Consider the following 27,519-nt stretch of genomic DNA (forward strand, 5'->3'; position numbering starts at 1 on the left):
TTGTAGCTTGTATTTGGCGTTCAATGATAGGAAACTGCTGAGCTCTTGGGATAAGAAATTTCAGACCCTGTGGTGCTGGTTTGTGTCCATGAGTGGTCCGTTCATCAGTATCCAGTGGATAATGCAGGACAAAGCAACCCCTGTGATGCTCTCCAATATTTTGCATGCGCAAGATTTTGCGACCAAACCTGACTTGATTAGCTGGCGGATTCGGGTGGGTCGCAGTAGTTCAACGTAGTTGAGCTCTTTTCCGGGCCGCCATTAAGGTTCTAGAGCATCATCCTTATGGTGGTTATAATAAAATTGACAAAATTAAGCGCAGTTGAGCAATGTTGAGCAATGTTGAGTAAGTGGGGATACACCTTAAGTGGCCAATAGTTGGCGTATGAATCCAGGCGCCGTCAGCTCGATTGGCAAGTCGGTGCAACTTTGTGGTTTTATCTCTCGGGGTCACGTTCCGACATATTTTTCCAGCTTCCCTTTGACTGACTGTTCCACGATATTTCTGATGTTCCCCCAAACTTGAAACTCTTAATTTTGCGGCCATTGACAATTACTGGCCCCAGCGTCTGGATTTCAAGGAGGGGGATCTCGTCTGCGGCGCTTACCGGGTCATTCTGCGGACGCCGGGGAAAGTCGAGTTTGAGCTTAAGCCGTTGGGGGCTGTTCGGGCTCGCTTGGCGATTACGATTACGGAAAAAGACGATCAGATGGTCTTCATGAATGAGACCTTGATGTGGAAGCCCAAGGGGGAGAAGGGGGTGATGCTGTTGGAGACTGCGGTGGGCAAGTGGTTGCATGAGTTGACGGCGTGGTGGATGGTCGATTCGGGGGTCAAGTATTTGAAGGATTTGAAGAATTGATGTGTAGGTATTGGAATGGCGAATCTCCTCTCTTGACTTTGTCTATAGCCTTTCTTCCGACTTGTATGTGTCAATTCTTTGTCATGGTTGATGGATATTGCTGTTCAGCGGGAGTAGGGTTAACCATTGTTAATGTTATGTATATTAGGACGCATATTATCTGCAAAAGGAACCATTCTGTACCCACATCCATGTAGAATATACCATTGAGACTCCAGGCTCAACCATTCATTACATGCAAGACACCAAGAGCCATGGATCCTTAGAACTATAAAGGCTGAGATGAGTACCTCTAAGCATTCAAATTGATTTAGGTCTACATCCTTATCTGCTTTACTATATATGCTTTAGTCTACAAAACTAATATATATAACTATAGGGTGTGGAAAATAGGGCTTTCTATCTACTTAGCTATATTTAAGCTATATAAGATTTGATATGGTGCTAATAAGACTGGGTATGGTGTCCGTAGTGTGACCCTAAATATATTTAGACTGAGCCTGTTCAGCCGCTCCCTACTTCTCGAACCACCATCGACCCGACATATCATTCAGAATTTGCTTCACACTGCCGTCAGACTAGGAAAGATGAATTCAGTGATAGCATATCTCAGCTACAATGACAGGGCAGCCTTGGCGCAACTAAAGGCACCGCAACCCGAGTAGAAGCACAAGTTTCCAGCAACAGTGGAGGAAATCAAAGAGCATTCGATGGCGTTCTTCACAGCAGCACATTCCATGTCTTCTGGACAAACGTTCCAAAGCCAAGTGTTCCCAGGTAGTGATACACAAATCCACTTTGTTATGGACCTGGCCTCCATAACATTACGCCACCTCCCCGGATACCATTCGCGCAGCTCTCCATGCTCAGAGAGAACCTCCAGCCCCACGGGGCCGCCTCCGCCACCGTCATAGACCCGCTCGATCCTGTCTGCGCCCCCTTCGATTCATCAAAAAGAGCCTTCAAGGCAAACGTATATGCACTCTTGGGAGAATCGACCCTTTGCGTGACAATGTGGGGAGGCCAGATAGGACCGGGAGCCTGGTAGATGAGTGACAACGTAGTCCACTGCGCGTTTGGAACGAGGTCCCAATACACAGTCATCGTTGGTGGCCCAATAGACGAGAACTGTACCGCAGGGTATGGAGCCGCTATACCACCCGCCGCTGCGGCGGGAAAAGTCCAAGGCGCACTGTAGGGACCGGTTTCGCCTGCAGAAACAGTTGCCGCAACGAGGATTGCCTTTGGCCACGGGTTGCTGGGCACCTCCGTCACCACCAGTGACGCGCTCCTCTTGGTTATCGTCGATGAGGAGACCGTGAGAGGCGGGCGAGTGAGGTCATCCGGCCGCACTTGGAACGTGCTCGATGACAGAATATCGGCCGCGAAGCCGACGACGAGATGGAGGGTCTTGGAGGGGATGTCCCAATATGTGTTGCTGGAGTCAATGACGGGGATTGCGGAGGGCTGGATGACGCTCGTCACGGGGAGGGTGAAGATGCTGATCGTGCCTTGGGGTGCTGTGCTGGGCACGTGGGCGCGTACAGCGACGGCGATAGATTCCCCGGCTGTGAACTTGATTGAGGAGATCTGAGTGGAGCGCTTCCCGTCCGGTGAGGTCCCGGGTGTTATGGTGACAGGCTCGATGAGGACATTGTTCCGGTCTCGGACCTCCAGGTCGTAGTCCGGCGCAGTGGGCATGGCGCCCGGTTGGTTCCAGGACACAGTGATGTTGGTGTCATTCTCGTCTGGCTTGACGGTGAGGCCTGTGGGCGGGGCAAGCAGGTTGAAAGAGGTGCTAGAAGCGACGAAGATCGAGTCATGCGCCTTTGAAGAATCGCTAGAGACTGCTTGGATGTACGCCGTGATCGAAGCTGGCATCGGCGATGTCGGCGTAAGCTGGTCCCAACGGATATTAACGCCGTCCGAGGGCGACTTGGGCAAGGTCTGCTCAAAAAGGATCAAACTCCTCGAAGCAACATCGGTCCCTGCAATCTGTAGCATGTATGACTCCTGGGCCGGAGGGTTAACCTGCCCCGAAAACTGCACTGTCAGACCAGTTGCCGTGGAGGTCAAGGTGAGCGTCGGTGGCCGAAGGTATGGAATGTGGGTGATAGTCGCCGCTGGCGGCGTAGTATCAGAGTGGAAATCGCCGTACCGAGCGGTGGCCCAGACATAGACGGTCGATGAGTATGCAAACTCAGCATCTTGGAGCGTGGTTGCCCGCTTCGTAGAATCCGTCTCCGTGTAAGTCACCCCTGGATCGCTGATGCCTCCGGTCGTGTTGGCGGAAACGATCCACTGAAAGCCATTGAAGCCCTTGTACCAACTCGCGGCCTTGCTATTCGGGACTGCCTTACTCCAGTCAATGGCAACGCTCGTCTGGGGTGCGGCATCCTCGAGCCTTGTCACCGAGGCCCATTTCAGGTTGGGAATTCCACCCATATCTAGAGCCTTGTTGAGAAGGGCATTAGCCGCTGATTTTTCGGCCTGGAGCTTGTCAACCTTATTCTGAAGGTCAGACAACTTTTGTTCCAGCCCAGCGTCGATGCCAAATATCTTGGCAATCTTGTCAATTAGTGCCGCGAGCGTTCCAAGGATACCTAGGGTAGTCGCGAGTAGCGCCGATCCCGCTGCGAATAAGTCGGCAGCAGCATCAATGGCTTCGGCACTCGCTACTCCGTCGAACTTATCCTGGGACTGCCCTCCACTGTCTTCCCCGTCAGAGTGATTCTTGTCGGCCCAGTTCTTGGCCGTTGTCTCCAGGTCTGGATTATCGCATCCGCGGCAGAGTAGGTTCGTAACGAGCTCCTCGCCAAACTCGGAAATTACCATTTGCGCTATCAGAGCTCCGAGCGCAGAAGGGTTCTCCAGCACGGCAAAAGCCAAGTTCTTTGCAAACTGTACAAAGACACTGAGGACAAAGCTCTCCAGGGACGTTGTGTTGAAGTCAGCCACTCTCATCTTCTGTGGAGGTATGAGGTGATCGTTTGGAAGTGGAATTGAAAAAATCTCCTTCTTCGCAACGGTCAGGGAGAAGGTGACATCGAAGGAGATCTTCAGGTATGGCGTCCCTGCCAGCGCAGTGCGGCTTGTGTCGGTCCCACTCGTGAGCGTGAGCTTGGGGCTGACCTTGATTGTCACGTTGTCAAGGGCTAAGCCCACTAGCGAGCCACAAGATTGGGTTTCGGACTGCTTGAGGATCTCCTTGATGATATCGACGGCATTACTGATGTCCTGTATGATATCCCAGGGTCCAAAAGACCACTGGTCCGTCGTGCTGTTGTAGGAAACGGATATGCTTGGGTTGGCGACCCCGAGAATGGTTCTATCGTACTTGAGATCCCCTGAGTACAGATCCTCTTGGCCGTCCTTGGTGTATTGCAGGGTGATACCTAGCCCTTCGAGCCCGAAGAACGATACGGCGGATTCATACTGGTACAACGTCTACATACTCCAGTCAGCTTCTATGCCTGAGGTCTTCTCGTCTCCTTGGACTTACAGCTTTTGCCGTTGTGTCGATGGTCAAAGTCGGCCCTTTAGTTGTCGGAGAGCTGGGCGGATATGGTCCCAGCTGCACAAATTTCAAGTCAATAGTCCCGATGTAGGTACCGGTCACCTTGATACCAGCTCGGCTGGGAATGTTGATGTCGAGAGAGAATTCCACCCCAAACATCGACAGTTCTGCGTGGACGTTATAGCTTGGTTGGTACGTCACGGCCTTTGAAGCGTATGCGGCGCCACTGTTGTAATAAATCACTGCGTTCTTCACCGTGAAGGGGTTGTACAATACTGGCCAGGAGCCTGGCGTCGACCCCGTCACCGGACTGTACTGGATGATCTTTGTGAAGATGTCGAGAATGTTCATGTTCATGGCGTCGAGAACAGCGATTTGAGGTTTGCCTCCCGGGAAGATGATGCTCCCACCCAGACCAGTAGGCTTACCTCCCAACAAGACCGAGGTCGTCGAAAGGGTGTAAGTCGGCACAGTCTTTCCTTTCACTTGAACAATGTTTCCAGCAATTCCAAGTGTCTGGAAAGTGACACTGAACATATCACCAAACGGGCTGGGGAGGGTCAGCTTGGAGGTCGAGACATTGAAGTTAGTCTCTTCAGGAGTGACGGTCAGCTCCACCTGGAAGTCCAGCGTGTCTGCCATGCCAGGAATCTTCAGGACGAGGCTTGCGGCACTGATAGTGAGCCGCTTCTCAGTGTACTGCCCAAAGCCGTTGACGACGATCGCACCGCCCAGTAATGCGACATCTTTCATGATCATTCCAAAGACCCCAGTACTAGGGTTTTCCGGTACATGGGCCCAGAGGGTAACCGTTCCCGTCGAAGACGGATCCGAAGCCATGGCAAAGCCACCTGTCATTGGCTTTGGAGACCTGCCCGTAAGACTCAGCGTTCCGGAGAAGAGGGCGGCGTTACCGAGCTTTGTCCCGCCATACTCGGCCAACATCGGCGCTATGACTGTCGATGCATCGGGCACAACCACATCGCTAGCGGCGAAATCGATGGGTAGATTCTTGAGGTCTGTATACATGTCGTCCACAGTTCCGTCATACGCCATTATTTCGGCCGTCAACATGCTGAAGTCGAAAAGTCCCATGATGTTTGAAAAGCTAGGCCATATAGCACCGAGGTCTTGGATGACAAGTGAGACGAAATACGACCGTCCGGTGCTTCCTGGTGTCATGTTAGGTCTCCCGAGGAGCAGTAAAGATCCAATCCCTGTCACACTCCCGTAAAGTGCAAAGGTGGTCTTGCCCTTGGTGAGGTTGGCATAGACATATATCCCGTCTTGGTCGAGTGATATGCTGGTTGTGGTCTTCGGAATAATACTGCTCCAGTTTGAGTCTGGACTGGCATCCAGCTCTTGAGAGAGTGTATTGAGGTCCGATCCGGTGGCTGTCTTGTTGACACCGGCAGTGAAGGTGACGCCGTCATCAGGTTTAATGTTTAGCCTTGCCTCGGCCGCATTAGCCCCACTGAAGCCGGTGAAGGATGCTGTACCAATGATGTACACATAATACTCTCTCTGTTTTGGGGCGGGGACAGTTGAAGCCAAAGAAACGCCGGGTGCCGTCGGTTTCGGAGGTTCCAGTATGCGTATCCTGCCACCAAGGGAGGCCGTGGTCAGCTTCACTCCAGAGGCAGCAACTTCCCATCCGGCGGGTCCTGTCGTGCCAAAGCCCCAAACGTCAATAGACACACCGCGGATAACCCTTGCATGAAGATCTACCAAGGGTAGGGCAGAGGGTATGTTCAGATCAGCGGGTATTGTCCACTCGTCGACGTTCAAGAAGGTGTGGTAGATGTCCGTGGCGTCCATCTGTTGTTGCGAACCCAGGTTGAGATCTGCGGCATACAGCTCTTGCCCACCTTGTATCGCAAACAGCACCCATATACCACCAATTCCGCTAATAGGGAGATAGCCGCTGATGCTGCCAGATGTTAGTTTGTTTGCATATGAGATGTTCAACCTCATCTGGGTAAGCTGAATCCCGAGGGTAGGAAGTATGCCAATGCCGCTGCCTGGAAGCGTAACCACGCTGGCATTCAGACTGACAATCTCGAGGCTCGTCCCTGTTACCGTCGACGAGGTTGACACAGTCGTCACGGAGATTTCCCCGCTGATGTCTGTCACTTGTAGGCCATCGAACGTGGGACACCCTACTGGAGGCGTGTAGGTTGGGAGCGGTATTCCGAGAAGTCCGATAAAGCCAGATAGTGGCAGGCTAGTCGGTGTCAACGCAGTGACCGAGAAGGCGACGTTAACTGCCGAATTGACGGGAGGGGACGCTGCATCGTTCGAGGTGCAGGAGATGGAGATAACAGCTCCCACTGTGTCCTTTTGAAAAACACCTTGGACAACTAGTGTAGCAGGTGTAGCTGGGGAACCAGTAGTCGCAGCTGCGTAGACGACGTTCAGTGATGTAAGGGTCAGATTTCCAACGGCTAGAGTCTCGTCGCTAGTCAGGGCAATGCTGAAGGACTTGATATTCTCGTTTGCAGTATCAAGCACAAGATCAACGTGGTCGAACTTCATGTTACCTATCAACCCAGACAATACATTGGCGACCATTGAGGGAAGTATCTTTTGCAGCAGCTGTGTCACACTGACCGTCTGAACCTGAACCAGAGTCGCAGACAAGGTGCCAGCGTGGCTATCATAGGACACCGTCGCAGCAGATGTCCCATCAGCCAGAAGCGCACGGACGGAGAAAGCCTTTTGCTCGTAACCCGGGCCAAGAGGATCGTTGGGTTCATGGTATTCGACAGAAAGCGTGAGGGCCGCGAGACTGAGGATCCCAGGATCCAGGCTGTCGAAGCGCAGCTCAATCGTCGCCCCGAGGCAAGCAATGTCCGTGGCGTTCTCAGGATACCCAAGAGTGCAGTGCACCGAATTAACGGCAACGCTGATGATGGTGCCAACGACGGGAACCGAGGTCAAGTCAGGAAGGCCGAAAGCATCCATGATGTTTGCAATCGACAGACCCCTGGGTGCGTCAATGCGAATTTGGCCTAGACACTGGTCAATACCTTTGAATTCAGCAAGTCTGTGTCAAATACGAACCTGCGGCGCCCTGCGTCGGCGGCTTGAAGACAACGTCTACTTGCGTCGCCGCATTGGCCGATGTAAGCACCACCGACCCATTCACCTCACACGAGAAGAGGCCATTGATGTTGTGCATGTCCATGCTCGCCTGCGATATCGTCAGAACCTTCGGGACGATGACGAAGCTGTCAACATAGAGGCTAAGTCTCCAATCACCAAAGGTGTACTTGGTGGTTGAAGCGCTCGTCTGCTGCAAAACCGCCACTGATAGCTCGACCACTTGGATCGCGGTGAGGACCTGGCCGAGTACAGGGATTGAATTTCCGATACCAGAGGAGACATCAGCCATCCCGATCGCCTGGCACACATTCGCCAACGTCAACCCAGTTGTGGCTCCTAGGTCTGTGATGGGTGGAGCTCCCACAGTAAGCCGAAATTCGTATGCTCCAGCGGTGACCAACGGATCGGCGGCAAACTTGACGTTGAGCACAGGAGGCAGCGGACTGCTGAGGTGTATAGCACAGTCGATGTTTACCGCCACGAGCATGGTGTCTACGTTGCGCGGTTCCATGACCAGGACGCGAATTATGACACTGTCGTTGTCGATACCGCCAATGGGAAAGGACGAGGGCAGGAATGCTTTCCAATCATCAAGGCTAACCACCACGAAGAGGCTTGCCAGATCATAAGTTGGAATACTATTGACGGGTTGCTTGATCGAGAAACCGATCATTGAGGATGTCATCTGACCGAGACTGGAGGCGCTGAAAGGCGTCTTCAACTGGGTCAAATTCGGAACGCCTGGGAGGAGAGTAGGGAGAGCAGAAACGGCCTCTGTGCCGGAGATGGAGAAGACGAGGTCGCTCGCATCGGAGCCCAACACACATGAGAAGCCAAGCGTGATCCCTTCCGTGTCAGCAACATGAGTAAAACTGGCCGACCCGGTGAAGGACAGTTGCTGATTGGGGGTAAGAATATCGGTGGCCGTGATGGTGATGTCTCCCATTGTGAGTGCGATGCCGGCAATACTTTGCGAGGCCCATCCGGAAACCCCAGCCACCTGGCAGATGATATCGGCACGACGAATGATGATCTTGCCCAGGGGATCCCAGAACGCATCCACAGTGCTGTTGTCCAGGTCCGGTTTCAGAAGAGGAAGCCCGGCATTCACAAGGAAAGATGGAATAGCATTGAGGAGGGCTTCGACAACGGTGTTAGGGTTGTTGATGAGAAAGCCCAACAGCTTTGGTACTCTTAATGTGCTCAATTCGTCGGCCGTGACCCCCATGCCGAGGAGGCACTCCCTCATGGTCGTCACCCGGTCAACGTTGTTGAGCCTTGGGTTGCATGAAAGTCTGACGGATCGCTCTGCGTCAACAACCAGATCCAGCTTCAGCGGAGTCCCTGGATTGGTGGTATCATCGGGCCAATCGATTGTCAGCATCACCGAGAGCACCTTGAGATGGACATTATCGAACGGAATGGTTGTGCCTGGCGGAAGCGAGAAGCCCAGACCAACGGCGTGCACCGTCGTTGAAATCTTTTCATCGTCGAAATCAACACTGGACTTCTGCGGATCCACCGACCAGCCAAGAACCGCAATCTCGAAGTTTAGGCTGAGATCAAGCTGCCCCAGGATACTGGCCCCCAGTAGAGCTCGAAGAGCATCTCCACATGAGATCGTTGGTGGCATCAAGAGGCCGATGGCGGTGTAGTAATCCTTCAGCGTAGGCAAAGCAGCCCCATGAGGCTGCATTCTTAACTTTGGACTGACCCCGACGGGAGAGACGATCGTGAAATGGAATCGAATGGCATCAAAACCCATAGGCGGAGGGTCTTGGTATGTGCGCGAGCCAACAGCATTGGTGGTTTTGTCGACGTAAAATGCAGCCTTCTCAGATCCAGAACCCCCAGTCACTGGGCGTTCCCATATTAGCTGCCAAGCGAGATTGTTGTCCTGGAGTCGGCCGGATCTGCTCCCGACCTGAAACTTCCAAGGAAAAGAGGCAGCCGACGGACCGGTCGTGGTCTGCACGATATAAACGGTGGAGCTATTCGCGCCAGGTGCCGGGTCAGGCCATCGATCTGTGGAGTCATAGACGTACGTGACGGCATTCACCGTGCTCGAGACTTGAGGCTGTCCGGACAGAAGGTCGAGATACCAGTTCGTCGCGCCAACGGGACAGTAGACGGTGTACCTAACCTCGCTGGCATTTGAAATGGTTGTCCGCAGCGGCAGGACTGTCGTGTCCTCTTCCAGCTGGTTCTGGAGACTGCCTCTTGTGAGCGTGTCGGTTGGAAAGCTGAGCTGTGTTGTGCGTTTTGTGATCTCACGATCTTTACTAGCAGGTGGTGATCCACTGCCGTCCAGCGTAAAGTAGTATCCAGAACTCCTGTACCAGATACTAAGCAATTTTTGGTCGAACAATTGATTCGCCGTGATACCGCCTGTTGCAGCCACGCAGAGATCAACAATGTCCGACGAGTCGACTGTCTGGCCCTCTGTCAAGTAAACTCGGGCCGCTCGACGCTGGTCCATCCGATGCTGGTCCATGACTGCCATGCCCAATCCAATCAGCGTAGCTGCTGACGGGTGCCGATAGGTTTCATTGGCACTAATAACGTAGCAGTCGGCTTGAAAGGAGCTGTAGAATTGCCGAATACCGGGTATGGGAAGGAGGATGTAAAACTCAGGGCAAAAGTCCTCGGGCTCCTGCCAACTGACCCACCAGGGCTCCTGCCTTCGGTGGGGTGCTGTGACGTCGTAGAAAAGATCAAATCTTCCGTCGGAATCAGAGAGACGGTTAAAGTAAGATGTGGCCTTGAGCATCAGCTTATTTGGTGTTATTTTCATGTCTGCTGGAAAGGGACCTCCGTGATCAGGGCTTAAGGTGGCCGGCACAGACTGGGCCATGATACTAGCCTTGTAGCGATCTTGGCGGCTGACGAGCACTCCGAGGTATTTTTTGACGTCTGCCAGGGTCCCGAGTTGTGTTTTCATATAGTCTCCGAGGCACAGTAGCGAATCCGGAGGTATGAACTTTCGCAGTGATGCAGTGCTTGATGTCCCTTCCATGACGGCAACGTAATGGGTGAGGATGTACAAAACAGCACCCTCGCGCTCAACCTCTGTCCCGACATCTCTTGACACTGCATGGATTTCTGAGTTATTCTTGCTGCCGTGGTGTTGAATCTTGTAGATGGAAAAAGTTTGCAAAGGTGTGCCAGTGGGAGGAGGTCCAACATATCGCTCGATAATATGACCGACATTGTCGCCCGTGAAGTAGACTACAGCATCCCAAGTCAGCGACTACCTCTTATATATCTTTGTAGAGTTATCGGATGCTGCAGTGAATAGACAGGCAAGCCTTAAGAGCAGAGGCGAAAAGCTCCTGAAACAATTCTGAGAGAACCAAATAAATGGGGGATATCGTACCTCGCCCCGCGCCTCTTGTGGCGTCTGGATCCGTCGACATCAAAATACTTGAAAGATTGACACGATCCTTGTCAATGATGCCGGGCAACCTCTTCCCCCGTTCATACACCAATAGCTCTTTGCGGTCAGGATAGTCAACGCCGATTCCCGGGACTGTGGTATCGGTCCAGCCCTGGTCCATCCGAACGAAGGATACCTTCTTGAAAACGTCGTCCAACTCCTCCGTCTTACTTGTGGTCACGTTGGGAAGCACGAACGGCCCGTTGAACATCAAAAGACTGGCTTCATCATTCATACTATCCAGAAGCTGGATCAGCCCGTCAATATGATCTTCGTGCGGATGAGAGCAGAACATGGCGTCCACGTCGATAATCTCGCCGGAATTTCGCTTGCTCCAAACATCCTTTAGGGCGTGGAAGAGATATTTGTAGTAGGGTTTCGGTGTGTAAGTCGGCGGGCCAGCTGTCCGAGGACCCCCGTCGACCAAGACAAAGCGCCGCTGCCCACCGGGTTCTGTTGTGTACTCAAGTATGAGGGCATCGCCGCGTCCTGCGTACACGACATGAAGAAGGGTACGCGGATCAGTAGCCATTATGATTACGTCAATGCAGACCCGGCAGTTTGTGCTCACAAGGTCATCAGATAACAACAAGGAGAAAGACCTCCAGGTAATGCTGTAGGCTTGTGAGTATATCTTGTACAGTCTGCTTCATGACCCGCATGCAAGTTATGATTTGCAACCTGAACCCGAACCCGACCCAGCAGTTACAAATGTATAATGGATAATGTCACGAAGAATATATACTGTTTAAGCTAGCATGTCAATTGCCATAGAATTCTGCACAACCCCGATCTCATGCAATCAACCAGAATCCAGAGGACTTTATACCCCACATCTTTACAAACTGAATTCGCTGGATAGCTGATCCCGAGGAACAATTCCCGAGGTCCAACAGACCAGAAATAAACCTCTGGAAGGTCAGCAGTTTGACATCTCATGATCCGAGCGGCGGTGGCTGATTTCAGGGGATATTTTACCCGACAGATACTTGCATAACCCATCGCATACCCCATATTTGCACATAATTTATGTCTTGACATACATAATTGGCTGATTCAGCATAAGTATTATTATACAGGATGACTATCAGGCTATGCTAGAATAGATTATTATAGGCATTAATGACAGTGAGGCAGTTCAACAGGGTTCCAGGCCTCTGCAAGGTCTATATCTATGAAATCTGGGGCCTTTCTTGTCATCCCCCAGAACGCCTGCAAATTATACTTGGTATGGGAAAGTGTTCCTAGAAGGGAGAACAAGAATTCTGAACCTAAACATAAGACTATAGTACACACGACATAAGTACTGTAACCAGAAGAGGGCTAAAGAGCCGAAGCAAAACGTCCCAATGATTTTCCTTCAAACTAGCAGAATCCAGTGACTTGAAGGGCTTTTCAACACTCGGACATTGAAGCGATTTGGTGTGGGGTTGGGGCGGCCCCTGGCCACGAGCTTAGGTAGTAGGTACAAGGATCTGTGCACTCTAAGGTAGTAGTGCCAATAGCTAGGATCAGGAGCTAAATTGGTTGCCATACAAATTACCTAATAGTTTGTGGACATATTCCTAGTAATATTACTATGGCATGAATATAAAGAGGAAGGGTACTTGTAGGAATTGAGCTGCTTTGGGCCACTGGAAGACATGGCAGAAGGAACCATTCTAGGAGTTATTTTCCTCATGGTTCTAATTAAACTGAAAAATAATAGTGTCTGATCTTGAGTGAAGTCTGAAAGCATGGCCTATCCGATCAGTGGGGAAAGCGTTGACATTGTAGGACCTATAAAACCTGATAATTCTCCATACTCAGGGTGCGATGATTGTGGCATCAATATTAGGGTTTTATGACAGGGCGAGGAGAATTCCAGCCACAGCCAAATTGTCAAGTCTTGTAAGGAACCAGACAGATATTAATGGTTCCTGAAGGTGTATATCCTTAAATGGTATAACATGGAACAAGTAAGCGTCTTGGGATAAGCTGTATGTTAATATATTGTGAGGCTTCTAAAATATAACCATACCTCATGACTGTTTCACAACTCAAAATTTCCAGTATCGACTSCCTACACTATGTTCTACCCTCTGAATCCAGGATGGACTATCAGGATTCTCTACCGTCATTAAACCTCTGAACTTCAATGAGACCGTCCCTTTGCCTAAGATTCTGTATAAAATGCCGTACAAGCCAGAACGTCCTTTTCAACTCTCAGAGTCTGTGTCATAAGCTGCATAAACCTGAACCTGGTCCAGTAGGTTATAATCTTAATAAATAGTGTCGAGGAAAATGGATACTGCTTGAGCTAGTATGACAATTGCCGTAGAATTCTGTACAACTCTGATCTCGTTCACTCTACCAGAATCCAGGGGACTTTATACCTAAGTCTCCACAAATCCATCTCTTGAATCGCTGTCTAATCGCAGAGGATTTCGATCAAGTCCACGAGGTACAACAGACCAGAAGTTAACCTATTAAAGTCAGCAGTTTTGACGTCTGTTTGTATCCGAGCGGCGGTAGCTGATTTCAGGGGGAATTTTACCCGACAGACAGTTGTATAACCCATCATACCCTATTTTGCATATAATTCAGGTCTAGACATTCATAATTGGCTGATTATTACAGTTATTTATACGATTACCACCCAAATAGGTCGGCTTGCGCGCGCCTACGTGTGGAGAGAGGTTCACCCTTGGTTTTCAGGCCAACAGCCTGCAAGATCTATATCTTTAGACTCAGAGCGCCTCCTGATCAGACATGTCATGGGGAAATCTTACTAGAAGGGAGAACCAGAATTCAGACGCTAAACATAAGGGACAGAGTACACATGGCATAAGTACTGTAACCAGAAGAGGGAGAAAGAGCCGAAGCAGGATGTCCAAATGATTCTCCTTCAAGCTGACAGACTCTAATGACATAAAAGTGGCTTTTCATACTCGGGCAATAAATAGCGATTTGGTGTGGGGCGTTTATGTCTTGGAAACTTTTTTATTTCTATCTGCTTCATTTCAAAGATATTAAATTTTCTCTTCTTTTCTAACCAGAAGAAAGCTTTCCATTCAAATCATTGTTTTCTCCTTTACTGGTTTCTCTCAATTGATCTTTCATTGTGAGATGTCTGGCACGCGCAATGTTATCACCCGCAATCGAGGTACAGCTACTGCCGGTAACATCATCGTCGTCCTGGATTCTCAAAGCAATGCGTGGAGTATCGACATCAGCAATGCTGCAAATCTGTGGCAATCATATCCTGCTACAACAGGCGGAATTGATATGATTGCAGTCGGCGACACTTCCGGCAATAATACAGGCTGGCGTTTGTTCGGCCTCAAAAAACCGAATCCTTCTTTGTACTGGCACCGGCCTCTCAGCGACCACAGCTCGCCCTGGATCCAAGGTAATCATGGATTTGCAGACTCCCCACGGGAGATGACGAGCATCTCCTTTGGTGGCTCAAGTGACCAGTTTGTCTTCGGAGTCCTGACTGACGGGAACTATGCGGTGACCCATTTTCCCAGCGGTGACTGGTGGAAAAACTGGCATGCAGATATGGGGCCACAGAAGCCTACTCCAATCATGCAGCTAGTAACGTGTGCTTCAATGAATTATGCACTTGATGCAAACGGTGTAGTGTTTTCTCAAACCTTGTGGCCACCGGGTGTTTCGCAATGGGTAAGCAATTCCATGTCCTTGTCCGTTTCTTTCCAACACTGTCAGAGTTCCATGTATCTCGATGCGTGATGGTGCTGACTTATTTCATAGCGTCGCTTGACGCAGCCCGGAGGACAAACCGTACAGCTTGTTGCTGCTTCGAAGTCATACGTATGGGCATACACCGCGCAAGGACAACTTTGGAACATGCACTCCGGTGACTCAACCGGGGCCTGGATCGGTTAGTTTTTCGGTCCTGATCAGCCAGCTATCAAGATTATGGAAAGAATGACGAATAAGCAGTGGTCTCTCAGATCTTCCCTGGCAAGGGCCTCATACCCATCAACTTTGCTGCCAGCGATGATATGGTTGTCATTGGAAGTGCTGACAGTTCAATATCCGCCTTTCCTTTGAGTTCTTTGACAATCTCTTCAGTGAGATAATTCGCAAACAATGCAGTTTTATGATACCAGACACCATTGGACCTATTTTAGTTCCTTTTGATTGTGTTGCCTCCCGACCCACCAACCCCCCATATGGTAATTAACGTGAGGGAAGCTACGGGTTTCTCTAGTCACACAAGACTGGTGGCTTCACATGGCTCATTTTAAGAGTAATGGCAGTAGCAATCACATGAATGAACTGGCATTGATAGCTGTTAGATACATGGCCCCTACCTCAAGTCAGAAGGCTTTTTCCGTTCCTGCTTCTCTGTCGAGTCCTGATTGTTTCCCAATAACCTACTGCAAGCTCTGAAGAACCCAGGAAAAGCAACAAGTCACCAGCCGACAGCTGCCCCATTCAACCCAACCAGCAACAAGGAGAATCTGTCTAGCAGCCAAGAAGATTGCGACGGCATAGGACCATCGAGAATATATGGCGGTGGCAACTCCAGGCCGCTTTTCTACTTCCAGAACACCTCTCTGGCGGCCAACCAGCCTGAAAGCAAATAAAAAGCAAAACACCCGGAGTAGACCGGTATGCCAGCTGCAAGCATCATCACTCACTATTGATGATGATGAGGCTCTAAAGCGAGGAACGTCTTGCCAATCAGGGTATTTCTCTCTGAAGCGAAACAAGCGCCACATTGCCGCAAGGATTTGAGAGCTGAAGTCGAAATTCTCTTTCAATTCTCTGACCCACGTCTTTTCATCTCTCTTCTTGTCAACCTCATCAACTACAAAAAGGCGGGAGGCGATATCAGGTTGTCTCCAGCTCAATGTGTAGGATGTATGCTATGGTATCGTTGATCGTGCCATCCCAGTCCGGAAAATTGCGAAACAAAGAGGTAAGATAGCATCTTTGCTGGTCGTTAACCAGCCGGAAGCCATTGTCCTCTAAGGGATCATAAATAATGCTCCACAGAGAGTGTGGAGTTGGAGATGGGTGGACGCTATTACCGCTATCAGTGCCAAAAGGCTAAAGTGGAAGGAAAAGAAATCCATGTACCTGACTTCAAACCTAGGGCCACCATGCATCTCCACTGTGAAAAATCTATCGAGGATAGAATGTTTTTCTTCAACTGTTAGAAATCCCTCGGTTTCAATATCACGTATAAACACTGTATCCTCATTTTGTAATGGCTGAGTGTTTAGTGCTGTTGAGTATTCCGTAACGGGTCTCTGGAAGATCCATGGTTCTATGATCCATCAGCATGGTGTGCCTTTCTTTTTATGTTGTTTTGGAGGCGGTTGTAAGGAAGGTAGATAATAATGAAGAGAAAACTTGATCAATGGAGATACTCACTTGTTCGTCCCACAGAATCTGAAAAGTAGACTCGAGGGTGTTGTGGTTCTGTTCTGTTGCTTTCCTCATCACCTTCCAATTGCCAATCGGTATCATCGAATTCATTATCTGCAATCTGTTCAAATATGCTCGCATCTTCATTCCAATATTTGTCGTCAGACCACAGGAATCCTGCTTGAGGGATATAGATGCTTAGAGGAGAGCCAGGATAGATTGGAAAGCCATGGTCCAACCTATTGATCTCCTCTAAAGCTGATGTCTGCATCTGAGAGTAGCCTGGGGACATCGCAGGGCGTAGGGTTCGCCGAGCTTGCGCGGACAGATATCGAAGGTTATAATTTCCACCATAAGAGGTCTCTGAGGCTGGAAAAGCAAAGGCGCAAATCACCAACAGCAAGAAGGCTAAGCAGAGAATGGGGCTCAACATAGCGAATAGAATCTCCAAGAACACGCGGAACTATCATAGGCATTAGTTTGGTCCATTAGATGGTAAGGAGACAATGGTTCGGTTGTAACATACCAATGATATGCCATGATCTGCCAGACGTTGGAAATTATCCCAAAGGACAATGGCAAGGAATGTTGCTAATGCCGCTGATGTAGACACTATATTTTGACCAGAAACGAAAGAGGTAGCGAGTAAAGCTCCCCGAAAGCATACGCTTTTCATGCCTAGAAATGAAGGCTGCCTTGGTGGCGGTATCGCCAACGATAGCGCTAACGCCGCAAGGCATGAGAGTTCTGAAAATACATCTCCAATCATAATTGGGGATAATTGAGTCGAGGAGGCCGGGTCCGGGCAATAAACAATCACAGAGAAGCTAAGCAGAATGACAAAGACAAAGGGCAACAGTTGTGGGGAGCTGACTGGTTCCGTGTGAAGAAGCAGGAATAATGAGAAACTAGTGCCAGTTGTGATAAAAATATTACATGCACTGTATAGTAGATGCAGATACTCTGAGAACTTACAGAGGAGGAAAGATAGAGGTGGGTAGGTTTCAATCAGCAGCTGGTTCCGTTGGAGAAACTGAGTAAGTACTTCATGATGCTGTGCTATTTCCTCACTAGTGGTGGACTCAAAGAACCTCACCACTAACTGAGAGACAACTACACAGCTCAGAAGAGCGCAAACTGTCTTGGAAGCCAACATCTCTGTTTCTATGTGCAGACTCTTGAGGGATGCAAAAGTGAAGATTAAAGATGGTCAAGAAGATAAATTGAACCAGTCATTAACCATTGAAGAAAGAAGAATGGTCCCTGTTTCCCTTTTGATATCGCATGTGTATAGCCTTTTATGGAGCAGTATAGGGTAGTATAGAGTAGTACAGCAAGAGAGATGATCAATTTGCAAACGTAAAGGCCCAGATTCTTACAATCCCCTCCCCTCGAGCTAATCCGCTTTGTTTATTCTCTATGTCACTCCCCCACTTAATTAACTTCTTTATAGTAAGGGTCCGGTGATTCAAGAATTAGGAGCTTCAACGGCTTCAGGGGCAGAAACTGAACTTTATTCGGCCATCCAGGAGGACATGCAGCACTTACTCCGATCTATCGCCTGATCGAGCCCTTCCTCTTGCAATCCCCTGGGTCTCCTTGATTCTGCACTTCCGAACTGATGACAGAAAACTTCGTTCATATTTTTATCAGACAGAATCTTAGAAGCTATGGATTCGAGCTCCTCCATTCTTTCTCAGGCGTTGGCACAATATCGGCAGACCATTCACCGGTATAACGAACATTCATGGTCCGCTCTATCCGACGGAGACCTGCAATGGCTGGTCGATGGCCCGACCTCTCGCGACGAAATAGCCATCACAGACGGCACCCGGCCACCTCCGGCAGATCCAACCGCTCACCTACATCGGCTGAAATTGAAGCTACTCGAAATTGCATCCCCCGATATCTCCGAATTGGATCTGCCATCCGATTATATCGAGTTGATGTCTATCACGGACGGGTTGGATATCGAAGGGCTTCCCTTTGAACGTCACGAGCGGACCCTGGTGGCTTCCGCAGAACAAACCGAGCAAACCCTGAGACTTGATCCTTCTACTGTTATGGGTCGTACATGGATAGCAATGGGTCTCGCCTATGGTGCTCGAGAAGATTTAGCCCTTCTCAGGGAAATGGTAAGGTACAAGGGCCTGGATGTCGGCACCCCATGGCGATGTGGCGGCGGAAGCGGTGAGGGTTTAGATATCTTCTACGCATATGTGCGACCCACGGATGGAGACTACTCGTGGAAAGTGGTATGGTGCGGTCATGGTGATACTCCGGTGATATTCAACAGTCTAGCGGATCTGGTGAGTTGGTATGGCGCCAGCGTTAACAGTCTGCTTAGTGGATAGCAGTTCCGAACACGCATTGCCTTCATGAACTTTGCTGTACTGTACTGTACCTTACATTAACACAAGACTACCTTAGTTTGGGGCGCGCTCCTACAGTTTTAGTTAGTTCGAGCGGGCAGACAAATGTCAAATGACTAAGCTGAATCTGAGCATCGCCGAGGAGGTATCTCGCAACCTCCAGTGAGAACCTCATACGGTGAAGTGAGTTTTATGGTTTGCTATGATGACGACGAGCTGCAGTTGATTGCCCGCGCGAGCCCGAGAATCTGAATGCGTAATTCAATTAGATGGTAACCATTCTTAGGCATGGTGAGGGATCAATAGATTCGACGAAAATAGTGAGTTTGGATAGTATCAAAGAGTTGAATACTAGAATGTAAACAAAGATTTCTCCTTCTAGACGCGTTGCCATACAAATTACTAGGGGGCCGCGTCAGCAGGATACAGCCAAGCTTACTAGCGTGCGTCAACACTTTTGGTGCACGCCTCCGTATGTCCGCGTTCAGCTTTTTAAATGACAACGCTAACTCCGTAGACTGGGACGTCGAGAGCCTCCGCCGGTTTGTCGCCAGTCGGCATCTGGAAATTGATTCCCATGAAACGACATATCTGCTCTGGCGGTGTCTGCATTTCTACGCACATTATCCATTCGCGCGCAGTTCTCGCGGAAGCAGGATCGATGTAAAGGGGTTCCAGAGAGCGATTGCCCTCCTCGTGTTTCGGGGGACGGATTCACTAGGGACACAGCAGCGTGGGGATCACTACTGGCGTTACGACGAGGCGTCATTTTGAGAAGCGGATTTCAGGAGGATGCTTAGGAGTATTAGCGAACCCGCGCAAGTCTATTCTGCGGAGAAGAAGTGGACAGTGCACGATGTAATGGGCGTGCTGGTTACGACGCAGCCGTACCCGATGACTCTGGTGCCGTCGCCGGATCGGCTTCGAGATGCGGCCGAGAGGATACTACCTAGGGGTTCGATGGGGCGTCAACTTTTTCAAGATGAGTTCTCACTTTTCGTTCGGTTACTCCTGCAGCTGAGAGTGTGGGATGTCGAAGGCTCATGTTTGCCTTCGGGGATGTTCAATGACGAATCGTCATCGGCTTGCCAGAAACTGGCAGACAGTATTGCGGATGCGATCTGCAATGAAGACCAGACGATCGATGCTGGAATCGTGGCAGATATTCTAGTGAGTATCCCTTGTGCTTATGATTAGATGGCTCTAACCTGTACAGCCGGGTCTTCGCGAGCGATTCTACAACCTCTGGGGAGTTATATTCCAGCCACGTAGTCTACGGGAGACAATCGTACCACCAGAGGGATGTTTACCGAACCGTATCATGACCGTAATTTCTCTATTGCTTCCATTCGCCATGGACGCCTCCGGGCCAAGTGATTCTTGCCTAGAATTGCTGCCTCGGACGGAAGACGTGGGAATGGACCTTCTGCTTGAACAAATTCGAGGTGATGACTATCCACATATTCTGTTGCTTACCGATGAGATGTGTACAGCTGTGGTAGGGGCATATATCCCTAGTCCTTCCAGTCATGAGGCGGCTAGCGGTCATTTTCTGTTCCAACTGTGTCCGAGGTTCTGCCTGCTCCGATCGACCGGGCTCAAATCGCTGGAAGAGCTGTTCCATTCTGAGACTAATGTATCCTCGCTCAGCACCGTCACAACGGATCAGAGACCGTCACTTCCCTGTACGATAGGTCATGAAGGAAGGGCTCGTCTACGCATTGATCCGCAAGGTCTGACAGTCACGATGGTTGTAAATCTGACTGAATCAAGTGAAGAGAAACCCATCTATACAGATATGTGCAGGGACCAGGACCGAGAATGGAAGCTTACAGTCCACCCTGCGCAACTGCATATACTCCGCATTAACCCCAGCGCCACCTGGAGCAGGAATGGAAGCAAGGTGGAAGTCAGTGGAGAGGAATTGCAGAACAGAATCCACGGGTTTGGGTCTAGTAACAGCGAAACACCATGTACTAACGTGCTGGAACGGTGGAATATTCGGCGTCAATTCTATGGCGGGACTTGCCCGTAGAGAAACAGCTCGAGATGCATGATATTGGATCATGAATGCCTCTATCATTTCACAAGCAGAAGTCTGATTTTGACTTGTATAGCATCGTCAAGACAGACATCCATCCAGGAACACCGCGATACATGTCGCATTATCCCTCCGCGTGCCCTCTGCAACATCCCGGACCAGCTCGTCTGCCACCTGCTGCACTCCTAGTCCCCCTTCGTGCCGTGCTTTGATTTCATCGATGACGACATTATCCTCCAGCACGTTGGTGACACCGTCTGTCGTCAAAGCCAGAATATACCGACGATCTTGCCGCAGGTCTACCCGGATGATAGATGGCTCAGTAGACAAGAAGTTGCCCTGTTCAATGGACGGGGTCATCGCCGCTAGTTCCTGGCCTGCAGTGCTTGGGCCTGCAGTATCATTGTTAAGCGGGTTTTTATACTGCAGATCCCCCAGTGCGCGTGACATATTCAAGGCTCCTATTCTAGTTAGACTTTTGGTCAGTAATGCAAAGGCAACATACCTATCCGCGCAGTGTCCAACCCATAGTTGACCTTCCCCCCCGCATTCTCGATCCTCTCCTTCTCTCTCGGATTGTCAGGTTTGTGGTCTTGCGTCAACCGATGCTACACTCTTAGCTATTATCTACTGTACCGGGAGTGGGTGCATACCACAGTTTCCAGTTGTCCGGTTATGTCGCACTCGCCCATGAGGACATGCGAATCGCCCAGGTTACCTACCACCATCACGCCCTGGGTAAGATTGATAATCACCACCGAGACCGTCGATCCGGCGATCGCGAATTTGTCCTCCCCATCTTGGCATTCTTCAAGAAGCATTTCCTCTTCTTTTCGGATGGCTTGTCGGATTGCGTCCTCATACCGACCGGCCTGCAGCGCGTCACCTTCAAAGAGGAGCTCCCTGATGTGTCGCGCTGCGTGCTGCGCGACCTTTCTGGAGCCACTGTTCTCATTAATATAGTTCAAATAATAATGAGGGGTCTTAGTCTTACTGTCCGTCATAGACCGCGAAGATGGCTAATTCATCGTGAATCGCGGTCTTGGGGATTTGATCCGGAAGGATTACTGTGTATTGATCCTGCTGCGAGGATCGTGTGCCTTGCGCCTACTCTCATTAATATTTGACACCTACGTGCTTTCCAGGAATGCTTACGCTGGCGCCTCCTGCTCCTCGTAGTTTGATGGCATGTTTGGATGAGTGTGAATGTGCCTGGGAACCCATGTTGCGTTTATCAATGGCAATAGGACGGATGGAAATCCCTGTGTCGTACAAGTGATCTATTTATTTTCTACTAATATAATGTGCTGCAGCATGACTATTTATGGAAGCTGATGCTCAAGTGGTCATGATTGATGACATCACTGGCTGCTTCCTTGTAGAATCAAGCTTCGGCAGAACCTTGTCTTTTCCATTGGGGATAAGCAACTATTTGCCTATGATAATAAGAGTAAGAATAAGAAGATTCTGGGATATCCCTGTCGCAATGCATGTTGCAACAAACTACTATTTATGACACATATTTACAATTTTCCTATTATCAATTGACTGGTGAGAGGAAAGTCGGGTTTAATAGAGTCAATGATCACTGCCAAGATATGGCGTCACTCTTACCCCATCCGGGGTCAGTACAGACTTAGAGACCTGCAAGCTATTAGGGTGGCAGACTGTTCTAGACTAGACAGCTATCCTTCCATGCAAGGCTACGAGTGTGCAGATCAAATATATAGTGCATATCGCATCAGATTTGGAGACATGTCAGATATCACCCAGACAGCGGCTGCTTGGCATTAGACCGCTACAGCTACAGCTACTATCTCATGGTGACGGAAGACGAATGCTGGAAACTATATCCTCCTATCCTGAGTGACAGGATACTGGCGGTGACGACATGACCAGTCCAATCAGCTGGACAGCTAAGCGGCCACCCTCTCATCATGACATCGCACCTCCAGCTATATAATCCAACAGCCCCTGTAAGTGGTAGGCCATAACCGTACAAAATGGCTGTTCCCATACGACTCCTACGGCCCATCCCACTCTCCATCTCCATCTCCAGATTCCAACCCTTTCCCATCACAGCAAGAACCGTCTCCACTTCACCCATCCAAATGATCGGACGAATCATCGACACGGTCAAACAGGATCACCGCGAGATCGAAGCCTGCTATCAAAGGATCATCAACGCGAAGGACCGTGACGAGCAGACCCGCTACCAGAATCTGTTTACCTGGGAACTAGCCCGGCACTCCATCGGCGAGGAACTGGTCGTCTATCCTGCATTTGAGAAACATCTCCCAGATGGAATTGCCATGGCAGACAAGGACAGGAGGGAACACCAAACTGTACTCTTTCCACTAACCTCCAATGATGAAAACTGACGACCACAGGTCAAAGAAAAACTCAAGAAATTCCAGAACCTCGACCCCTCCAGCGCCGAGTTCATTCCCACCATTAAATCCCTGATGGCCGATCTCGCAGAGCACATCAAGGAAGAAGAAATGAACGACCTGGTCAAGCTCGACGAGGCTCTGTCCCACGACGACAGCGTCAGTCTTTCCAAGAGCTTCGACCGGACCAAGATTTTCGTGCCGACGCGCTCGCATCCCAGTGCCCCCAACAAGCCGCCATTTGAGACGGCTGTGGGATTGTTGACTGCTCCAATTGATCAGCTGGCTGATTTGTTCCGCAAGTGGCCGCATGAAGGTCAACAGTCGCCTATGGGTCATGACCGGCCTATGGGCCATTAGTAGTGTTTGTAATAGTATCAATTCTATTTGCCATTATACTTCCTAGGTCTAGACTGTGGACTGTAGTAGACTTCGAATTGATTGCTAAGGAGATGTAGGTGCGGCCGGATCTAGACCAAGACCATCATCTGCATCATAGATCACTTGGACGTCATTGGTAGATCAGGCCACATGCCCAGATACCGGAAACAAGATCTGAAGCCAAGTTTCCAGAAACATGCATGATTCAGGTAACTCACCAGGCGGTGATAGCACAATGACGCGGTATGCGCTTAGCCCTAGTATAAACAGCACAAATCAACAACCATTCAGCAGTCAATCTTCAAAACTGCGAACAATTGAATTGGGAATAATTGACTGATTGATAACATGTCCCGCACAATCTGCATCACCTCTGTAGACGGCCACACCGGCTTCCTCATCGCCGAGCTGCTCCTCACAGACGAGACCTTCAAATCCAACATCAAGTCCGTCACGGGTCTCACGCTGCACCCCCACGCAGAAAAATGCAAGGAGCTCGCCAAGCTGGGCGTCAAGATTGTCCCGCACGAGCCGGGCCGTCTGAATCACACCGTGCAGACCCTCCAGCAGAGCGGCGCCGAGGTCCTCTGCCTGATTCCCCCGGCGCATAAAGAAAAGTTCGACATCACGATGGAGATGATCGAGGCGGCGAAGAAGGCCAATATCGCCAATGTCTGTTTTGTTAGCTCCGCGGGATGCGATCTCGCCGAGCGTGACAGGCAGCCTCATCTTCGGAGCTTTATCGACCTCGAGGCGGCGTTTATGGCCTCCAAGGGGGAGTCGTCTACTCAGACGGGGCATTCGCCTGTTATTGTTAGGTATCCTCACTCTTCCTTATTCTTGCTTTTTTAAAGAGGCAATGGGCAATCTGACATGTGTAGGGCTGGCTTCTACGCTGAGAATCTCCTGCTGTACTCGGAGCAGGCCCAGAAGGAGGGCATCCTCCCTCTTCCCGTCGGGACGAATCATAAATTTGCTCCTATTGCGTTGGGTGTATGTCTTATCCTCCGTCATAGAAATGCAAACTGACCAGATAGGACGTCCCACAAGTCGTCGCCCATGTCCTCTGCGGCAAAGGCAAGCACGGCTTCGCCGATCAGCACCGCGGCCAACTGATGGTTCTGACTGGTATGACGCCTCAATAAGCTAGCTTGAGCGCAGCTAACAGCGCAGGACCCATGCTCACGACTGGTGACGAACTAGCCAGCGCAGCCAGCCAGGCGCTGGGCACGGACCTCAAATTTGAGGATATCTCAGAGTACGTCTCCCCTCCAGTCACCGCCTGACAGTGAACGAGCTGACAGTCTCAGGGCCGAGGCAAAGAAGGTTCTGCAGGCGCAGTCGGAGAGCGACGAGTCGGAGCTGCAGTATCTGCTCGAGTACTACTCGCTTGTCCGCGAGGGCAAGACCAACTACATCTCCACCACGGCGTTCCACGATGTGACGGGTGGTCATCCGCAGGAGCCGGTTGAGTTCTTCAAGGTCTACGCCGAGAGCTTTCATCCCAAGCATGCAAACAAGAAGAGGAGGATGAGCAAGTAATTCCCTGTCTCCTTGCCACGATGAAAAGTGACATTGTATAGTAGCGAGTATATCTTAGCCTTTTACTTCTGCACTATCATTTTCATGTCCATCTCTCTTCATCTCTGCACTCAGTAACCCTGGCTCAACTGTAATACCTCCCTCAGTAATCCTCACCCTCTTCCCACCCACCTTCTCCACCCAGTCCTTGCCCATCTCCCCCTCCTCTCCCAAAAGCACCAAACCCAGTACCCTCCCCACAGCCGTCCTCTCCAAAAACCCCTTCAACCGCCCGACCCCAGTCCGCCGCATACACCCCAACACAACCACACCCCCCACAATCCCCAACGCAGCAACAAGCACCACAATGCCCGGAACCGCATACGGAAGCCTATACCGTATCCGCCTCTCAAACACCGTAACCGGGAGCACCTGATCTTGCTCCGCAGCAGCTTTAGTCCCAACCATCGCATTGGCCGCGAAATCCGTCCACACGAGATCGATGATCTTCGCTGCGCCTGTAGCCGTCGTCGAGAGGGCCTGCCACTTGGCGTAGAGGGCGAGACTCGTCCACCCGGAGTAATCTGCGTAGGGTTGGCCTGCTGGACTGCTGATGCTGAGTGCGCGGTAGAGGGACTGCGTGTAGAAGTCTACGCCTGGGAGGTTCTGGCCTGTGGAGACGGGGACGGGTGCGAGGCCCGTGAGGGGGGTGGTGGTGGTGTCGATGTAGCCGGGTAGGTAGAGAGAGGGGCCTGCGATTGTAGACAGGTTGACTGCTGATGTTGTGTTTGCGGGGAGGATGCCCCACAGCGGCTGGACATCTGCGAGGGATCGGTCTGGGAGGTCTTCGACGGCCCAGAGCGGGGGAGAGGGGTACGTCTTTTGGGAGAGGGAGGTGATGGATAGTGCGTCGAGGCCGGTGCCGTTGTAGCCGAAGGAAACTGTTTTGAGGCTGGCCTTTACAGCGCTGGCGCAGATGTAGAGCGGGATGCTCCAGGGGGAATTTGGGTCTGTTCGTAGCGGGGAGACGCCGTCGGTGCGGTTGGCGGCGCCGTAGACGAGGCCGCAGCCGATGAGGGCGCTGGTGATGGTGGATGGGCTGGACGAGGTCGTGCCGCCGCAGAGGGTTGTAGCTAAATCGAAGTCTTTCTGGGTGATTCCGTGGGGGTTGATGGTTGAGTTGTTGACGCGGAGATTGAGGTACTCTCCCAGACTGATTGTGCTCTTGATGCTGCGATATCCAAGGGTAAAGTTCGCATTCTCTAGCTTGAACGTCTGTCCTGGCGTGACATCCAGACGGGTGATGTTTGTAGGATCCGGATCCGTCGCATTAAAGTATGCCAGGGTTAGAAAGTTGTTATACCATGCCGCATTCCACGCTCTCTGCCGCAAATCAAACTCCTGCCCGTTTACAGGAATGCTGATCGAGGGACGAGGCTGCACGATATTCGACAGCCCCCCGTGATCCCTCAACACCAGATTAACAACAGACAAGCTCGTCTCGAGGTCGGACGGCAGCTGGAAATCAATGGAAAAGTTCAACGGCACACACTGCGTCTCCGGCTGGATGAACAGGATATCCTCGTCCCAGGTTGAGCCGTACTTGAGCGCTTTGGAGGGCGCTGTATGATTCCTAAACCCTATCCCTCCCTCCACCATATCAACAATCAAACCCTCGACAGCCTCGACCTTTTCGTCCAGGATGAGAACTTGCAGCGAGCGATACGACGGCTTCGCATACCATCCCAGCACACTGTACGGGTCTGTCCCATTGATGAAGGTCCGGTACTGCATGTCGAAAATACTCGAGACCGATGGACCGAACGCGCTCGCCCCGTCGCGGAATACATCTTGCAAGTGCTCCGGGCCAAGGCTGTCATAGACGACGGTACAATTCTCCAGCAGGCCCTGCTGGCGGCATGTCTTGTTCAGACTCGTCCCCGGACAAGCCCGTTGGAGGCCGCAGTTGCGCGTGAACGGGGCATCGCTGCGAGCGGGCGTGCCGTAGCTGAACGCTGAGGTCCCTTTGATGTAGGCGAATGGTTCGGCTGTTGGTGAGCTTGCCGGCTCAATGGAGTCATACAGGCCCAGTGGAGTCACGATCGAGGCGATGGATACAACGCCCAGGATGATCGTCTGCGCGTATCCGGTGATAGTCAGCCTCTTCTGCACACCTGATGCGGCCGCCGTGCTGGAGCCAAGAATGCTGGGCCATAGGGTTGAGTGGAGAAAGCGGGCGAGCACGTTCCTGTCTCAGATCAGTTAAGCAGGACACAGACAGATAGACGGACTACCCACCAACTGATGATCGAGTTCTCGTCAGTCAGGAAAGCGATGAGGATAAGTGGCAGAGACAGCGGAAGGAGTAATTGCAGGATGAACACGCCCGCGGCGATCAAGCCTGAGACCTCTGCAACTGTGAGGCTGGTCATGATATCTTAGTCTCATCGCCTTTCGATAAAACCAGTCCTCGGATACATTATGTACCCTCAGACTACGCTTATTCGA

At 50.8% G+C, this 27,519-nt stretch overlaps 9 protein-coding genes across 9 annotated transcripts; 6 read left to right on the forward strand and 3 right to left on the reverse strand.

Moving 5' to 3' along the window:
• Positions 1–339: 339 nt before the first annotated feature.
• Positions 340–863, forward strand: Aspvir_003257 (uncharacterized protein; the record flags this gene model as incomplete). Its single annotated transcript, XM_043274842.1, has 3 exons — positions 340–346; positions 396–421; positions 567–863. The coding sequence occupies 3 exons, from the start codon at positions 340–342 to the stop codon at positions 861–863; spliced, it is 330 nt and encodes a 109-aa protein (XP_043130777.1).
• Positions 864–1,664: 801 nt separating this feature from the next.
• Positions 1,665–11,453, reverse strand: Aspvir_003258 (uncharacterized protein; the record flags this gene model as incomplete). Its single annotated transcript, XM_043274843.1, has 4 exons — positions 1,665–4,310; positions 4,366–7,391; positions 7,444–10,713; positions 10,862–11,453. The coding sequence occupies 4 exons, from the start codon at positions 11,451–11,453 to the stop codon at positions 1,665–1,667; spliced, it is 9,534 nt and encodes a 3,177-aa protein (XP_043130778.1).
• A 2,576-nt stretch (positions 11,454–14,029) lies between these two features.
• Positions 14,030–14,812, forward strand: Aspvir_003259 (uncharacterized protein; the record flags this gene model as incomplete). The annotated part of the gene is made up of 2 exons (XM_043274844.1): positions 14,030–14,587; positions 14,678–14,812. 2 exons carry the CDS (start codon positions 14,030–14,032, stop codon positions 14,810–14,812), a joined length of 693 nt encoding a protein of 230 aa, XP_043130779.1.
• A 3,164-nt stretch (positions 14,813–17,976) lies between these two features.
• Aspvir_003260 (uncharacterized protein) lies at positions 17,977–18,660 on the forward strand (the record flags this gene model as incomplete). Its single annotated transcript, XM_043274845.1, has 1 exon — positions 17,977–18,660. One exon carries the CDS (start codon positions 17,977–17,979, stop codon positions 18,658–18,660), a length of 684 nt encoding a protein of 227 aa, XP_043130780.1.
• Positions 18,661–19,470: 810 nt separating this feature from the next.
• Positions 19,471–20,713, forward strand: Aspvir_003261 (uncharacterized protein; the record flags this gene model as incomplete). Its single annotated transcript, XM_043274846.1, has 2 exons — positions 19,471–19,848; positions 19,895–20,713. The coding sequence occupies 2 exons, from the start codon at positions 19,471–19,473 to the stop codon at positions 20,711–20,713; spliced, it is 1,197 nt and encodes a 398-aa protein (XP_043130781.1).
• Positions 20,714–20,800: 87 nt separating this feature from the next.
• Aspvir_003262 (PP2C family serine/threonine-protein phosphatase) lies at positions 20,801–21,943 on the reverse strand (the record flags this gene model as incomplete). Its single annotated transcript, XM_043274847.1, has 5 exons — positions 20,801–21,180; positions 21,225–21,327; positions 21,373–21,664; positions 21,714–21,826; positions 21,875–21,943. The coding sequence occupies 5 exons, from the start codon at positions 21,941–21,943 to the stop codon at positions 20,801–20,803; spliced, it is 957 nt and encodes a 318-aa protein (XP_043130782.1).
• Positions 21,944–22,722: 779 nt separating this feature from the next.
• Aspvir_003263 (HHE domain protein) lies at positions 22,723–23,469 on the forward strand (the record flags this gene model as incomplete). The annotated part of the gene is made up of 2 exons (XM_043274848.1): positions 22,723–23,064; positions 23,110–23,469. The coding sequence occupies 2 exons, from the start codon at positions 22,723–22,725 to the stop codon at positions 23,467–23,469; spliced, it is 702 nt and encodes a 233-aa protein (XP_043130783.1).
• Positions 23,470–23,838: 369 nt separating this feature from the next.
• On the forward strand, positions 23,839–25,032 carry Aspvir_003264 (SDR family oxidoreductase; the record flags this gene model as incomplete). The annotated part of the gene is made up of 5 exons (XM_043274849.1): positions 23,839–24,308; positions 24,372–24,483; positions 24,528–24,618; positions 24,664–24,748; positions 24,801–25,032. The coding sequence occupies 5 exons, from the start codon at positions 23,839–23,841 to the stop codon at positions 25,030–25,032; spliced, it is 990 nt and encodes a 329-aa protein (XP_043130784.1).
• Positions 25,033–25,086: 54 nt separating this feature from the next.
• Aspvir_003265 (uncharacterized protein) lies at positions 25,087–27,443 on the reverse strand (the record flags this gene model as incomplete). The annotated part of the gene is made up of 2 exons (XM_043274850.1): positions 25,087–27,259; positions 27,310–27,443. 2 exons carry the CDS (start codon positions 27,441–27,443, stop codon positions 25,087–25,089), a joined length of 2,307 nt encoding a protein of 768 aa, XP_043130785.1.
• Positions 27,444–27,519: the final 76 nt, after the last annotated feature.

This window comes from Aspergillus viridinutans (genome assembly GCF_018404265.1).
Source record: "Aspergillus viridinutans IFM 47045 DNA, scaffold_14, whole genome shotgun sequence".
Lineage (NCBI taxonomy): Eukaryota > Fungi > Ascomycota > Eurotiomycetes > Eurotiales > Aspergillaceae > Aspergillus > Aspergillus viridinutans.